The sequence below is a fragment of the Eubalaena glacialis genome, chromosome 2, assembly GCF_028564815.1.
Source record: "Eubalaena glacialis isolate mEubGla1 chromosome 2, mEubGla1.1.hap2.+ XY, whole genome shotgun sequence".
In the NCBI taxonomy this organism is placed as follows: domain Eukaryota; kingdom Metazoa; phylum Chordata; class Mammalia; order Artiodactyla; family Balaenidae; genus Eubalaena; species Eubalaena glacialis.
In genome coordinates, this window is record NC_083717.1 from 9,069,175 (window position 1) to 9,086,996 (window position 17,822).

The window sequence follows — 17,822 nt, forward strand, 5'->3', positions numbered from 1 at the left end:
TTACATTAGAAGCCAAAGAGGAAGTGTGGGTTCCCTGTTAAAGACCATCATGACCTGACTTAGTTTCCCCGCCTTCTGAGTGTTTTCCTCTCTTCCCGGGAATGAAAGAGGCCCTCAGCCATCTTGTTCCAGGCAGCACGTTATGAAAGATAAAACCTGTACAAGTCTTCCAGGACTGGGACAGAAACGTACAACCACTGGGTTTACTCTTAAAAGATAACAAGCAAGACCCCTGACCCCAAAGAAGCCCTGAGAATGTCTCACATTGAGGCTGCATACGAGGCTGAAGAAACTCCTCCGTAGTAAAAACCATCCTGGCACAGCCTTTCTTTCAGGCTGATGCCTTTGCGGGCAAACTTCTTTGGAATTCGGCCGCCGGAGAAGGTGGACTGCAGGTCGGCTCGCCTGGCGCTGAGCTTCTTGTACTGGGCCTGGATGTGATACTGACAGTATTCACAGTCATTCTGTAAAAAGGAAGAGCGGCTCATCAGCGTTAGGGAGACAGGCCGGGGACAACGTTAATAGACACAGCTCCTTTCTCCCAGTCTCACAGAGAGCTATTCTGCGGGCAGAAGCCTCCCTGCTGACCTCCGAGACCATTCTCAACGCACAGCTAAGCAGCAACCTAGAAGTTCTTTTCCGAGGTAAGGATGGGAGGGCGGGGATAAATTGGGAGATTGGGATTGACATATACACACTACTATATATAAAACAGATAACTATAAGGATCTACTGTACAGCACAGGGAACTCTACTCAATACCCTGTAATGGCCTATATGGGAAAAGAATCTAAAAAAGAGTGGATATATGTATTGATATATGTATAACTGATTCACTTTGCTGTACACCTGAAACCAACACAACACTGTAAATCAACTCTACGCCAATAAAAATTAAAAACAAAAAGTGGGGTTGGGGGGAGAAGTTCTTCCCCTAAACTCCTCAGAACAAACTACTTGGGTGAAAGAAAAAGTGGCATCATTCACTGCCTTTGCCCTCTTTCTACAATGGAAGTAAAATCAGCTTCTAGGATGAACCTTGAAAAGGTTATGCTAGGGACTTCCCTGGTGGCACAGTGGTTAAGAATCCGTCTGCCAGTGCAGGGGACATGGGTTCGAGCCCTGGTCCGGGAAGATCCCACATGCCATGGAGCAACTAAGCCCGTGCGCCACAACTACTGAGCCTGCGCTCTAGAGCCCGAGAGCCACAAATACTGAGCCCGCGTGCTGCAACTACTGAAGCCCACGCGCCTAGAGCCCGTGCTCCGCAACAAGAGAAGCCACCGCAATGAGAAGCCCGCGCACCGCAACGAAGAGTAGCCCCCGCTCGCCGCAGCTAGAGAAAGCCCACGGGCAGCAACAAAGACCCAACGCAGTGAAAAATAAAATAAATAAATAAATTTATTTAAAAAAAAAAAAAAAGAAAAGGTTATGCTAAGCGAAAGAAGTCAGACACAAAGGTCCCATGTTGTATGATTCCTTTTATGGCATATATCCAGAGACAGAAAGCAGATTACAGGTCACCAGGGAAGTGGTTACTTAATAGGGAGGGGGTGTTTTTATGGGGTGATGAAAAGGTGTGGAAGTTAGAAGAAGCTGGTGGTTGCACAACAAAGTGAATACACTAAATATTACTGACGTGTACATTTTAAAATCGTCAATTATACATAATGTGAATTTTACCTCAATAAAAGTTAAAAAATAAAACAAAATCAGTTTCTGGTGAGGTTTTCTGTTTCTCTGGTTGACTCTTGGACGCATGCTACCCTTTCAGTGAAAGGAACAAGGAGAAACTCTGAAGTATTATCCTATTGGGTGAACCTCAGAGATGGTGGCAGTGGCGGTTTAAGTGATTTGTCAAGTACTCCCCCGAGACCTCTTTTTCCAACTATCTCCCTCCTTCCTATGTCCTACTCACTAGTTCATCTGTTAGACAAGAATGAGGGAAATAAAAAGAGATGAAACCAAAATCTGTCATTTAACCCTTTCAAAGAGCTCTAAGAAGCGCCCCTTAGATGGATAGTATCCACTGGGATGGCTGCAATCAAAGACAGACAATAACAAGTGTTGGCCGGGATGCGGAGAAACTAGAACACTTACATACTGCTGGGGAGAATGTAAAAGTCACTTTGGAAACCAGTTTGGTGGTTCCTCAAAAGCCTAAACATAGAGTTACCATAAGACCCAGCAATTCCATCCTAGGCATATATATACCCGAGGGAACTGAAAATGGACAGCCACACAAAAACCTGTACATGAATGTTTACAGCAGCATTATCCGTAACAGTCAAATGCGAAACAACCCAAATGTCCATCAACCAATGAATGGATAAAAAGAGTGTGGTCATCAATGAAATATTATTCAACCATAAAAAGGAATGAAGTGCTAATAAATGGCTTTGTAGCATGGATATAGCACAGAAGAATCTTAAAAGCATTATGCTAAGTGAAAGAAGCCAGACACAAAAGACTCATATTATACAATTCCATTGTATGAAACGTCCAGAATAGGCAAATCTATAGAGACAGAAAGTAGATTAGTGGCTGCCAGGACTTGGGGGGAGAGAAGAATGGGGAATGACTGCTAATGGATATGGGTTTTTTGGAAGGGTACTGAAAATGTTCTGAAATTACATAGTGGTGATGGCTGCACAACTCTCTGAATATATTAAAAATTACTAAATTGTGCACTTCAGAATTGTGAATTGTCTGGTATGTGAATTCTATCTCAATAAAGCTTTTATTTTTTTAAAAAGAAAGCTCTAAGAAAAGGTATAATAGAGTTAAGTATTGACTGAAATAAGGTTTCAGTGTATTTCATCATTAGTGTTTAATCTCCAGCACTAGAAAGAATTGAGGGCAAATTAAAATTCTCTCTTTCTTATACCTCCTAGTCAGCTAGCAATAAAAGATCACTTTCCTAAGAGGTTAAATCTTTCCCCCACCCTCAGCTTTGTAAACTGGCCATTATTAACCACACATTCAATTTTCTCACTTTGATGCTTCCTGTTATGTAGGAAACTCAGTTCCAAACAGGTCATTACAGGTAAAGTACCTGTAATTTATTCCTATTAGTTTCTGTCTTTAGCAAAAACCACCCCAACAAAGCTGAAACCTACCAAATTCACAGTCTGTGTACACGGTTCTCCATTCTTCTTCTTTGCTTTACAGGTTCCCAGGTCAAGAGCTTCCCCCATAATTAAGATCTTTTGAGGATGATCAATAGATAAGCACACCTGTAGAAAAAAGGGGGAGTTGGAGTTAAAAGCAGACAAAGGTATGGCCTTTCAACAGCAAGAATGGATATAGCAACAGTTGGCGCGAGTTAAGAAGGCTTTTTATCCTTTCTATCAGTGCACTGGAATTTGAAGCCAGTGCTCCGTAAGACAGCTGTAGAAATGGGAGGTGTAGAAGACACATTTAGTTCTCCACCCACTATCTATTTTCTCCTGTGTCTTTGCTATCAGAATCCAAACGCTCAGCCTTAGATGATGGATCCAGTTCCCAGTTTTCCCAGCATTCTTTGTAGCTAGTGATGGTCATGTGACTCCACTCAGCAGGAGTCAGCAGGGAAGGTAGCTGGGAAAGCTTCTGCTTTCCTTTAAAAGCAGAGCAAGGAGCCTGGCTCACTTCCTGCCTTGAATGGAAATGTGATGGCTAGAGCTTCACAGCCATCTTGTGACCAAGAGGAAAAGGCTGAGAGACTCATGGACACCAGCCCTGGCGGCACCACACTGCCTATGTCTGGATTTTTTATTATGTAAGAAAAACAAACCCCAGGGTTTACTATTAAAAAGAAACTGTAGTGAAGTTTTTCTGTTATTTGTAGCCAAACACCTTCCTAACCAATAAATGAAGACTTGCTGCCCTTCTCTGTGAAAGCAAGGAATGGAATAACTTAGTCTCTCACTCCTTGTGATATAATAATCTGTCTACAACAGAAGCAGTAGCTTCTTGCTGGCTTGAGTGGAGAAACTGTTGCTATTCATACTGTATCTAAGTTTGCAATTTACTAGAGAATCAGTAGGTAGTATCCAAACTCTAATGATGCTTGAGAAGATGAAAATTCACTTTAAAAATGAAAATTCACAAGCTGCAGCTATGATTGTACTAACAAATGGAACACAGTTCCCTCAACTATAAACCCTTGGCTTCTTGATGCCATCATGGAAATTCATGGGAGATCTAAGGGAACCTGAGCCCAAGAGTTGAAAGAATTCCAGGAACCTTGGAACGAATTTGAAAAGATATAATGAAAGAAGTTGTTATAAAATACTCTAGAGTAGTCTGAAATTCAGAATATTGGTGGGTGAAGGGTAGATGAATAAACAAACAAAAAACCAGTTTAATGGAGACAAAAGAATATAAAAGCTTGACTTATTACCTGGAGGTAGACCAATATAAATGTTTTTGATAGAACTCAGCTAAGTTATAAAGACCAAAAAAAAATCATGGAAACAGAGCCTTACGTCCTCTGAACCATCCTTGGGCTTCATGGGGTTCGCGTTGAGCAGCCCTATGACGGTACCCTGTTCAGTCTTCCAGAGTTCTTTGTGAACCTCTCCAAACAGGAACAGTGACACGTACCGCGTCAGGTCACGAAGATCATTCAGTCGCCAGATGCTAAATGTTTTCCCCTGGAGCAAACATTTATTCTTATTTTTAATAAATTTTGAACAATGGGTTACAATGTCTCCATTTACAGTTTGAGTGTTCTACTGTGGAAAAATATCTAAGTATAACCTACCCTGAATATGTAATCATCAGAATGTCTGTTAATTATAAATTAATCCTTTCTCTAGGTTTTGGTATGACTCTTCTCATTTTAGAAATGAAGGTGAAGAAAGGCAAGCCAATAGCAAACTTGTTACTAGCAGATACAAACTATGATATATAAAATATTTAAACAACAGGACTACTATTGTATAACACAGGGAACTATATTCAATATCTTGTAATAAACCATAATGGAAAAGAATATGAAAAAGAATATATATATGTATAACTGGATCACTTTGCTGTACACCAAAAACTAACACAACATTGTAAATCAACTATACTTCAGTAAAAAAAATAACTTACTGATATAAATTTAGTAAATATTATTTATCACTGATTATGTTATTAATAAGGAGGTTTCAGCTGAATGTTTCTAAATCTTTCCTTAGCTTAGAAGAAAAAAGCATCATTTAAAGAAAACTAGTTGTATTTAACTGTAAAATTTTGGAAATACTATGACATATCAAGAAGTGCAACTCAAAATGCTGCCCACTTATAATATGAACATCTTCCATGTTTACAGATTTTTTTTTAAACAAAATAATTCACACAACATTAAATCAAGCTATTTCAGAGGCAGCCCAGAGTGGGTATGGTTACAGGTTATGGTGAGCTATCGCCTAGACTCAAGTATTCTAATTATTCTCCCAAGGATTTGTACAGAGGAGTTCAGATAAATTTCACACCTATTATTTCCATGTCATTATAGCCAGTAGTGATGCAATTAGGAACTTAACCAAATGAAAACCAGACTTGTTCACATTTAGCGAGATAGAACAGGGCTAGAGTAGGATTCAGAATCTGAAACTCAAGCCCTCGTGTCAGAGCTGATAAAAAAAATCTAAGGTTGGCCAAGATCTAAATTGGAGAATGAATTAGTTTTGAGCAAGATTATTTGCAGTATTTTAGAGACAGCCTTTGAGATAATCAAAAGCCAGTTCCTTCATTTTACAGGTAAGGAAATGGAGGTCCTCAAAGAAAGATTTGGGGCCACCCTAAGGCCACCACTCCTGCTAAATGGAGAAAGAGGCTTAGCATCCAGATTTGCTGACTTGTCAGGCCATAAAATAATTTTCCTGTTATGCCTCAGTCAACTGTTATTTTAAAACTTGCTAGATCTTTTGTAATATCCATCAAATTAAATATACCATACTATACTGGCACAAGTCAGCAATTTCAGGACTTTTGCAATTGACATCTTACACCTAGTAAAGCTTTCCAAAGGATCTGTGAACTCAGCCTCTTTGAGGACCTGCTTCCCTTGCACAAAAGGGATTGCAGTGTCACAGGGGCATCTACACGCATCAACAAACAATGACAAGTGAAATAAGAAAGAATGACATGGACAATAAAAAGCCCAAGAAGCCTGTACAACCAGATGTTCTTTAAGTAGGGCCCTCCTTACACATCTCCCCCTCGGGTACCAACCCAACAATGGTGTGGCAACTTGGGAACTTACTAGCAATGACTTCAAAATGAAATACTGATGGGCTCTGGGCAACAAATCAAGAACATATGAGTCCCCACTGTCAATCTGTGATGAAACAGCTGAGAAATCAATAAAATGGCTTACACTGTTAGAACTCTGTGGAGTGATTTTCTTCAATATAACCCCAAATGTCACCCAGTCTATTTCTTCCAGCTTCTCACTTGCCATCTTTTCCTTGAGCTGAGATAGTCTGATCAGTCTTCGGCCAGTCATTTTCTTGTTCATTTCTGTGGAGGATACTCGAGGCTTCCTGGGTCAAGAAACCAGCGACTGGTAGATTATTATTCTAAGAAGAGATTATCTGGCACTGTAGCAAATTGGTTAGCAGAGATGTAATTGGCAGAAATCTCTAAAGCACCTGTTTTCAGGGAGGTGTAGTTACGTAGTAATGGACAAGGCACATATTTTTACAGCAGATAAAAATGAGATAATTTTGGGACTTCCCTGGCGGTCTAGTGGTTAAGACTCTGTGCTTCCACTGCAGGGGGTACGGGTTTGATCTCTGGTCAGGGAACTAAGATCCCACATGGCGCACAGTGTGGCAAAAAAAAAACAAAAAACAAGAAAGAGATAATTTTAAAAGCTAGGTTTGCTTTTCCTTGGATGTAGAACTGGGACCTCTGTAGAAAATAAAGATCACAAATTCTTTAAGTTCTTATGAATTCTAATATAAAGTTATAATATTCTTTTAAAAATAATCTCTTGACTTTAATACAAAATCATGAATTGCTTAAGTAAATAAGATATTTCAATTCTACCAATTCTGCAAGAATTTCAAAAGTTCTACTATTTCTAATTAGTTTTCTTTAAGCCAACCTTTTCACATAATAAATAAAAACTTTGAACCTAGCTTCAATTAATATATTCTTTTTCCTAATGAGTGGCTAAAAACTCATGAATTTGTAAATTGTTTTTCTCTAGTAGAATATTAACATCTGTTCCATGTTTGATCATATTACCTATTCAAGGACAAGAGAAAACAGGAAAAAACATGCTTTCTGACTCTTTCAGAAGTCTTCTGGAATAGAAAGTCCAAGAGCTACCTCTGAACAATGAAAAATATTCAGGAGGGAAACACTGACATAGGTGAAGAAATCCTTTCTTTGCCTGATTTCTTTAAGTTAATAGGTTACTATCAGGCAGTGATCCTTCGGAGTATTTTTAGGTTCTGTGGTTCAGGTAGAACAATTACAGAGACTCAAACAATTCTGCAATCCCCTAAATTTGTAGGCCCCTCAGAAGCTTTGGCTGAGTGTTTCAACTTCGTCTACTTCCATTCCGTTCAAATGTTCAGCACGCTCACATCAGCAACATCTTTCATTATCTGTAGGGAGTTTCAACTGGGAAAGGCAGTATCATCTCAGGAGGGCCACATTTACCTTGAAAAAGAACCCTGAGCCCCATCAATGAGCTTTTACTGTATTCCGTCCCTCCGACTCTGTCTCAAATGTAATTAAGATACTGATTTTTCCCCCAATTTTGGAGAGTACGGAGTCTTTACAATAAACTTCCACTGCATGTTAGCAGTCACTTGTTCTCCCCCTGCTTAATAATATACTATTTAAGAGCTTAGCAGTTTTATTTTAGATTGACAAGGCTCAGGTCTTCTAGAGGGGTTGCACTTGGCTACTCAGATAGACAGTACTAAAGGCAATCGGGTTTCAGAGTAAGGGTTACTGCTCTGCCCTGGGCTTCAAGAGCAGTAATAATGGAGATGCAAGGCAGTAGTGATGCAAAGCACAGATTTCCAAGTCCAGGCTTTTCCCTGAACCGATCCTGGGATTTATTCCTATTTTAACTGAATATCTTAATTTCTCCATGGAACAGATACACAGAATATAAATTGGCCTTAAAAGTTATCAGGAAGAAAAAGAGCAGAGCTATTTCTCTTAACATCAACTATAAGAAGATACTACTATCCTGGTTAAACTGTATATACCTTTAGGTGTTTAAAAATAGTCTCTATCACTGTTTCCATCAGTTTCTGATTAAATACAGTACTTATTATTTACTGATCTCTTTTTTTATGAACATATATCTTTTATTCTTTACACAAGCAAGAGAAAGTTTTCCTTATTCATATGTAAATATACTGAGTCAAACCCAGTGCTGATGGCCTAGTATGGTCAAGTTCAAGAGCTGTAGGTCTTATGCGGATCTGCGGTACAAACACACTATTTCTGGAAGGCCAAGTCCCTAGGAAGGAGGAAGAGGCATCTAGTGGGGTCTATGAACAGAGTGAGAGGCCCATTACAGTTACTGACCTGAGCCTCAGGCCGGAGAAGGCTTCCACGGAGACTGTCTGAGTTGTTTCCCCAGAGCTCCTGGGAGTCCCTGCACTCTGATCCCTCGTCATCCCACCAGGCTTGTTCCCAGGAGTCGTTCGGAGTGGTTGGGAGGGTGCACCTGTCATCCTGAAAGATGAGCTTTGGGGCTCTAAAAAATGAACATAAAAATTGAAAAGAAAACCATACTGATAACTAAACATTAAATGGAATTGTTTCTTTTTTTAATCAACATATGCAATAACCAAATCTTGAGAGAACAAAGGAAGCCCACAGGATCATTTCTGTACTACCCCCAGATCTCTGCAGCGTGGTCCAAAGAGCTTGCTGTGTATGAAAATGTTTTATAGCACTGCTGTCCAGTGTGGCGGCCACCAGCCACAGGTGGACATTGATCACTTGAAACTGACTGGTGTATCTAAGGAAATGAATGCCGAATTTATCTAATTAGCCACATGTAGCCAGTGGCTGCTGTAGCAGTGCTGCTCTAAAACACTGTTCCTCTGGGCAAAGCCATTTACTGAGTATTCACCATATACAGAGCACTGCAGAAGATTCCATGAGGGAATTAGAGCCCTCCTATAGAAATCAGTAATTAGTGGAGATGTGTGCACAGGTCAAATTCTACCCGAAAAACATCCAAAGTTTGCTCCCCTTTGTTTTCTTATTTCTTGTTTCATTTCATTTCAATCCATTCCATTATACTTGCGGGGTTGGGGGAGGGGGGTAATTAGGGGGCCCAGGGTATTCTGACATGGTTACTTTTCATATTTTAGAAGCATTTGATAATGCTCCTGAGGGTCAGAAAGCTTGGGTATTCTCCTTAATAAAATCTCTCTCTCTCTTAAGTAAGATTGTTGTTTACCTTCAAAGCGACTTTGGATCACTGCTCGCAAGCCAGGGGCCAGGACAACCCTAGAACTTTAGAATCTCCAGAAACCATGCCCTTGCCCCATCCCTTAAAAAGCCAACTTTGGACACTGCCTAATAAAACACCTTAGTAATATATCAAAGGTCCTAAAGGGATAAACACTATTAATAAGTGGATACATGGAATATATAATTTGTTATCAAATAAATATGAACACTAGGAGCCTACAGCTATTCTGTACTATTGTGTCAATGTATCATACTGTAATCAAAAGGGCCTCTTTGAACATGTGTGATCAATAAAATGTTGCTTACTCTAAACTATGTTATCTCCAGACCATTTTGTCTCAGATCTTCCAAAGAATAATCACTTTGGGCAAAAAGGCAGTACAACAAAACCAATACATAGAGCTTATAAATCCTTTTCATTTTATTTTGTGTGTATATATGTACGTGCTGAAATAGGATTTTGAGTACCATTCTATACTCCTGCAAAGAAGCCTTTTCTAAAGAATGGATCCTCTGGTTTAAAACAACCTGGCTTCAAATAAAACTTGATCATTTTATAAGGGGATCTGTACCTCAGTCTCACAGCCTGAAGATTAAATCTCTAGATTGCTAGCATAAGAACTCAACCCAGTGGTTATACTTGACTATAATTCAAGTCAACTACAGGACTATAAGAGCTAAAAAAAACTGAATCCACTAAGCATTTAGTTAAATACCTATTCTCTACCTAAGGATTTTCTAAGTACTTTGAGATATAGAGAAAGATTAGGAAGTACAGCATATGGTTTCCATTCCCAGGAAACTTACTTTTCTCAATGGGCATGTAAGATACACCAAAACACACAGACACACACACACACACACACACACACATACATGACGTTGCCAAAATATACTGCAAACAGAACCCAAGCAGTGAGAAACCAGGGAGGCCTCAAGTACTACACCTGCAGGTGAAACCTTTGGTGTCCGAGCCACCCGCTTGGGTTTTGGTAGAGTAGGGACGTCAAGCTCCGCAGAAAAGCACGACGACTCCTGAATTCTCTGAACTTTCTTCTCCTTAAGAGGGGGACGTGGAGACTTATCTACTTGATTAAAAGTAAAAGAAATTAGTAAAGAAAATTTAGAAAGGGGCTCAAAAACCGTTTTACCAGGAGTTGGATGCAGAAGTAATGTTATAATTTCTTCGTAACAGAAATGCATACTATCCTTAGAATTAGTCTGATTACCTGGGGTTTTATGCAGACGGGCTGGACTTGCAGGCTGTTTAATTGTCGCTAGTTTCAGCTGTTCTTGTAAGGACTTCATTTGCTCTTGCACCTTCCTTAATTCATCTAGGGAAGAAAAATATATTGATTTAAGAACCAGACCAGAGGAAATATGATACATGATGAAAGCGCTGAAATGATTTTTGACGTCCACCCATCACCTCCACAACCTTGCGACCCACAATAGAATCACACACCGAAAACTCACAGTTAACTTTTGCACTTCGAAGAGGTCCCCTCAGAGAAAGAAACATGATTATTTCCAGTAATCAAATCTCTAATACCAAAGCTGGTTATGAATTTGTACTACTGACAGATAATCACAGATACATGTCCATGGTTGACAGGTTCTTAAGAGTCAAGAAATGATTATATTTATTTCGTAAATCAAGTACCATAATTAATACAATAAATGCTGGCTCCTGTATTAGAAGAAATAGCCCATTGATTAGAGCAGAATTTTACTGTAATTTAAAAATACATGAGAAAGATGCCAGGAATAAGAAAATGGCAGTCCTCAATGTGAGTGTTCAGAAATGGTCTTCTGCTGAAATAGAACGTGTAGCTGCTTTGTAGTCTTGTCCCTGGCTCCCTTTGCTAAATCCTGAAGTATTATTTTTCTGTAATAAGTGTGAGAAATGTTAGAGCCATTCTGCGAAGGATCAGTCACACCTGGCTGACCCTGATATAAGGGGGCCTCTGTACCCTCAGATGCTGGCTTTAAGTGCTCGCTCCACTAACTCGTACAACGTTCCTGGCAAAGTCATTTATCCCTACCCCTGACTCGGCAGCTATTTTGAGGAAAGCTGTCAGATGGGCGGTCTTCATCAGGGCTACTGTAAAGAAATTAGAGAAAGCACGTGGTTAGGCACCTTGCAATTCCTGATGAGTCTTCCCTTGACTGGGAGCAGGAGCAGGGAGGGCCCTGTTGTTAGTTGATTGCGATGTAGGAGCTTCTTCCTCATCTGTTAAGTCTTCCATGTCTCCAAAGAGAGCATCCAAATTCTCCTTTTGGTCTTCAGCCTTTTCCACTTCTCCCTCATCAGCCTCCTCTGTGTAAGATTCACCATCACCATCAGCATCAAAGAGCTCATCGAATGCATCAGGTTCACCATCTTTCTGGGTCAAGGACTGACTCTCTTCTGAATTACAGTCCAAGGCCGACTCATTCTCCTCCAGCAGTGCGGTCAGCAGAGACAAATCATCCTCCTCCCCTATGGGAAAAAGAAGAAAAAGGAAAGAAAGAAAGCCTACCTGTGAAAAACAGCCATTGACAAACAGAGTTAAAACATTCAACATTCATAAGGCAGTTAAAATGACTCGGCAGATTCACCATTTTGCCTGGTATAATTATTGTTCTTGTTTCTACCTTTCCTCTCCCCCAGTGCTTCTTGGAGGGCACTGGGCTAAGAAAGCAGGAGCCAGTATCTGCTTAGTGACCACCGTGGGCCAGCCACTGGGCTAGATCTATTTACCTGTGCTACTTCAGCTAATCAGACACTTCCTGCATACGAAATTCAACCCACAAGGGAATAACTGAAAAACACGCTAAGTATACATTTAGGTTCTAGATGGATATATTCCCTCACTTTTTAATTGTTTGAGCAATTTTTAAAAACTATAGAAAGTTACAAAGCATGATATTAAATGTATTCATATCCCGTCACCCAGAATTAGCCATCATTAACATTTTATCATGTTTGCTTTTAGCTTTTACATTAAACGGTTGGGAAAAATAAAAGTTTAAGAAGTTTATCATGTCAAATCTTGTCCCAACTCCTTACCACTGGCTGGCTCCAGGCCCCATTGCAATCACTGTCATAATTTTGCTATATCACTCGAGGCCATTCTTCATACTTTTAACATAAATATATAGGTATTCGTTAACATAGTATTTGGTTGCTTTAAAAATATTTATATAGATTATTTCACACTGTACGTGTTACTCCTACCCTGGTTTCATTCAACATTGCATGTAAGATTGATCCAAATCAAAATATAGTTGTAGTTTATTTCTTTCAACTGCTGTATAGTACTCCATGGTAAGACTGTATCATGTTTTACTCACCCATTTTCCAATAAAGGCCTTTTTCCAATAAACGGGCTAGTTCTAATTTTTTCCCACTACAAACTATGCCACAAGCATGCATCTACCTTCCTGCACATTTGTGAGAGTTTCTCCCTACTACCTCACCAACACCTGGTACATCATCTAAGATGTTTTGCTAATCTGATGAATGATTTTAAAAGATAGTTTGCTGCTTTGATTGGCATTTCCAGGATTACTGGTGAGGTAGAGGACTGCTTATGTTTACTGGCCAATTGGATTTCTTCTTTCTTGATTTATCTGTTTATTCTGTTTGCTCATTTTTTCCCCCTATTTGGGCATGATTCCTTTATAAAATTAGAGGCATTTAAAGCAAAAACATTAAGAATATGTGATGCACCCCCTCGCTGGAAAGACAGGGGCTGAAACCTAGAGAGGCTAAGGGTCTGTTCAGGATCACATGGCGAAACAGGTCAGCACAGGAGCCTGGGTTAGGATGGAGATCTCTAGATCAGTAAACCAATATCCTTTCCGCTGCTCTATGCTCCCTTACCAGAAGGAAATGAGCCAATAGTCAAACTCAAGGCCTAGAATCTGATGAAAGAGTCTAAAGCTTAAAGTCAGAGGTTGCATAACAATTAGTCTGAATTGCTTAGTCAACAAAGACTCTAAGACTGCAGGGTGCAGCAAGAGAGAAGAGCCCACCAGACTCCCTAGGCGCCAGTTGAGATCACCACATCCCCAAACGGAGCCAGGAGGCCCTCCTCTCTCTCCCGTTCCAAGCTGCTGTATAGAGCACACCCCGGAAGAGGCCTGGGCCCACACCACTGGGAGCCACAGGTGAAAAAGGTTGCCTAGTGGCTCCACACTCTGGGCCTTGAACCCATCTTTTCATGAGAGAACCAGGGCTGATCCCGTGATGCCTTCCATCCCAGTTTACCTCGGTCACCACCCCAAATCATCTGTCTTCTCCATGTTACACTGACACTATCTTCCACCCTCCTTGCTCCCAAACTCCTGGGATCTGCTCTCTGGACCCAACAGAATCTACTACCAGCCCATTTCCTATATCTTCAGTGGCTCTTACAACAAAAATCTGGCTGCCCTGTGACCCTCTTGAGTGGAAGTTCTTTAATCATCCACACTGCAAATGCTGGAACAGTGCCCAGAACGCACTAGGCGTGCAGTAGATATCTGGCGATCAACTCCAGGGCTCTGACGTCTTCTTTGCTTATCCCTGTTCACTCTGGAACCACTTAACTTTCTTCAAGCCACAGTTCATGACAGAAGATTTTTTTCATCAAGATCCCCTTCCGGTTGCTGTCACCGACTGATTTCCCTTTGGATGCCTCCCTCTTCCCCTCCATCTCTACTGCTGTCACGATTCTCAGTCACTACAACCTGCACAAAGATGATCCAGCCAATGCCTTCATCTCTCGGTTTCCTGACCTCACCTTCAATGGTCCTGTCCTCCCCTCATCTTAGCCACTTACTCCCAAGGTCATTCCGTGTCATCACAGCAAAGGTACAACCTACCTCTGAGATCCTGATTTCAAGCATCCCACTCTGATCCCCACCTCCTATCCTTCCGCCAACTCACTCTAGTGCTCCCATCCGCCATCTCCTCCACTTTATTAAGATGTCCAAATCAAAACTACAATGTGGTATCAACTCACACAGGTCAGAATGGCCATCATCAAAAAATCTACAAACAATAAATGCTGGAGAGGGTGTGGAGCAAAGGGAACCCTCCTACACTGTCGGTGGGCATGTAAACTGGTACAGCCACTACGAAGAACAGTATGGAGGTTCCTTAAAAAACTAAAAATAGAACTACCATACGACCCAGCAATCCCACTCCTGGCCATACACCCAGAGAAAACCATAATTCAAAAAGATACATGCACCCCAATGATCACTGCGGCACTATTTACAATAGCCAGGACATGGAAACAACCTAAATGTCCATCAACAGAGGAATGGATAAAGAAGATGTGGTACATATATATTCAATACAATGGAATATTACTCAGCAATAAAAAAGAACAAAATAATGTCATTTGCAGCAACATGGATGGACCTAGAGATTGTCATACTGAGTGAAGTAAATCAGACACAGAAAGACAAATATCGTATGATATCGCTTATATGTGGAATCTAAAAAACAAGGGTACAAATGAACTTATTTACAAAACAGAAGCAGAGTCACGGATGGAGAAAACAAACTTATGGTTGCCAGGGATAATGGGGGTGGGTGGAGGGATAAACTGGGAGATTGGAACTGACATATATACGTTGCTATATATAAAATAGATAACTAATAAGAACTTGCTGTATAGTACAGGAAACTCTACTCAATATTCTGTAATGGCCTATATGGGAAAAGAATCTTAAGAAAAAAAAAATAAAAAGAGTGGATATATGTATAACTGATTCACTTTGCAGTACACCTGAAACTAAACAACATTATAAATCAACTCTACTCCAATAAAAATTAAAAAAAAAAAAAAAAAGATGTCCGAATCCATCAACCCTCCTACAGTGTTTTTACCACCCTCATCCCCCATCTCCTCACTTTGGATCCATGTTCTATCATTATAATCACTGCCTTCTAAAGCTTCTTAACTCCCCTGCTTGTCTCTCTTGCCCTCATGGTTCTTAACCCTGATGAAATCCAACAGGCCACCACCTCCCTGCCTGCACTCCAGCTGGTGAACTTTCCTGGACAAAGACCCACCACCATGACTGGTCTAACTTTAAATATACACCCGCCAATAACAAGCGGGCAGTCATTACTGCTTAAAAATCCTCACACTTCCCTGATACACTTGCTTTCCTATTCTCTAACTCCTTCACACATCTCTCCTTGAACCTCTGATGCCCTCTCCTCCCACTTTAATCTTGGCTGATTGATCTTGTTTCGTATTTTATAGGAAAAAACATAGAAGCAATCAGACTTCATCATCCTTCACTACCAAACCTGAACCTGTATTCTCTGCTTTTCCTCCAGCGATGACAGATGAAGCGTCGAGTCCTATTTCTGGCCAATTCCTCCATTTAGACACTGGTTCCCACTACTTTCAGCTTCTCCAGGACTTCAGTTGACAATCACCAGCTCTCTCCCACATCACCGGTTCTTCCCTGTCTCCAGGCGCATTCCTCTCAGCATCCAAACTCATTCCGGCGTCTCCCATCTTACCAACTACCTGATATTTTCCTACTTGTTTTTTTATTATCTTGCTCTCTCTACTAGCATGTAAACATGGATGTTGTTCAACAGCACCTAGCACCAGGAAACCCTTTGATTTCATCTATACTGGACCAAATTGTGAAGCCATGCCAACCAAGTGAGACTTTTTTTAGACACAGTGATTTCTGAGAGAACACGGACCCATTCACCACTTCTTCTCATGACCACCTCATAGCAAAAAGTTACACTTTGTATTACATCAATGGCTCTGTAGGTAATTTGGTGATTTTAAGAAATAGGAAACTATCATTATACCAATGGTACAATCAATCTCACATATTATCACAGTGCGATGAATTTCAGCGTTTGGTTTTAATTTTTTTAAAAGGCAAAGTGTAATAAACTTGGGGGTTAAAATTACCAGCCAGAGTACACCTGAAACTAACACACTGTACATCAACTATACTCCAATAAAAATTCTGAAAAATAATAAACAAAATTACGCAACCAGAAAAATAATGCATTTTACTTGTGAGAGTCTCTTCACACCCAGCACAATCATTTTTGTGCTGCTCTCAGGCTAAGCTCTGCTAATTAGAGCAACATCGCTTTGCTAGGTAAATATTTTGCACACATCCCTGCAAGCTGAACAAAATTTAAAAGCACTATAAGAATTTAAGTCAGAGCTAGACTAAAACCACTTCAACAGATTTCAATATCAAATGTGAACTCCGACGTGAGGCTGCCTGGGTTCAAATCCTTGCTTCTGACAGTTTCACTTGTGACAAGTCACCCAGACATCTGTCTTCCTGTCTATGAAATAGTTGCTGTGAGGGTAAAATTGGTTAATACAGTCATCTCTGGTATCCACAAGGCATGTGTTCCAGGATCCCGCACGGATACCAAAATCCATAGATGCTCAAGTCCGTTATATAAAATAGCGTAGTATTTGCATATAAGCTATGCACATCCTCCCGTACACTTCATCTCTAGGTGATTTATAATACCTAATACAGTGAAAATGCTATGTAAGTACTTGCCAGCTCTCAGCAAATTCAAGTTTTGTTTTTTGGAACTTTCTGGATTTTTTTTCTCGAATATTTTCTATGCAGTTGGTTGAATCCGCAGATATGGAAGGCCAACTGTATACGTAAGATCTTCGAGCAGTGCTTGGCATATTGTAAGTACATGTCAACTACCGTTATTATGAAAGACAATCAGTGCTGTCAGGAACAGAAATCTCACCTGATTAAAATAAATAACATTCACTGACTGAAGTGAGATTTCTTTTGAAACACTCAGACAATGCTTGAGGGGAGGGCAGCTATTTTCACTATTTTATAAGTGGAATAAGTAACAACAAGCCCATGAACACAAGAGTGATTTTCCATGAAACAAAGAGGAACTGAGAAAATGGCCAGGACTCACCATCCATGCTGTCAAGAGAACAGTGGAGATGGAGAACTGTGAGGGAGGAACAGGTGCCCAGGAGATGGCAGGAATGCAGGACCTTGGCTGCGTGAAATGAACATAAGAAAAGTCACCCTTGAATCTTCTCTCTCACATCCCACGCATATACAGCAAACCCAGAATCCTACAAATTGTAGGGGCTCAAGCTCAGAATTCATCCAGACTCTGGCTATTTCTCACCCCACCACCAACACCATCTGCCTCCTAGTATGAAAGCAGTCCCTTTTCTTGTCTCCAAGCTATGGTTACAGAAACTCGGTTGAGGTACAGAGTAGTTTGTTTGATATTAGGTTACACAGATGAGACAAATTGTGAACAGGTATTATGAAGGCTGGTCTAAATAGTAGGGCTATTATCTGTTTTATTTCTTGTAACACATTTGAGGTCTACATTGTCCATAAGAGCCTACTGTGTG

At 40.4% G+C, this 17,822-nt stretch overlaps 1 protein-coding gene across 1 annotated transcript in view; it reads right to left on the minus strand.

Moving 5' to 3' along the window:
• Window positions 1–17,401, minus strand: part of MCM10 (minichromosome maintenance 10 replication initiation factor) — a 32,211-nt gene extending 14,810 nt beyond the window's left edge. Inside the window, exons 1-9 of the mRNA XM_061178492.1 lie at window positions 17,366–17,401; window positions 11,573–11,914; window positions 10,662–10,766; window positions 10,380–10,517; window positions 8,533–8,704; window positions 6,353–6,518; window positions 4,470–4,637; window positions 3,120–3,236; window positions 265–464 (exon numbers count right to left, since the gene is read on the minus strand). Coding sequence (XP_061034475.1) covers window positions 265–464; window positions 3,120–3,236; window positions 4,470–4,637; window positions 6,353–6,518; window positions 8,533–8,704; window positions 10,380–10,517; window positions 10,662–10,766; window positions 11,573–11,914; window positions 17,366–17,372 — 1,415 coding nt within the window. The 5' untranslated portion in view covers window positions 17,373–17,401. The remainder of the gene's footprint in view (window positions 1–264; window positions 465–3,119; window positions 3,237–4,469; window positions 4,638–6,352; window positions 6,519–8,532; window positions 8,705–10,379; window positions 10,518–10,661; window positions 10,767–11,572; window positions 11,915–17,365) is intronic.
• Window positions 17,402–17,822: the final 421 nt, after the last annotated feature.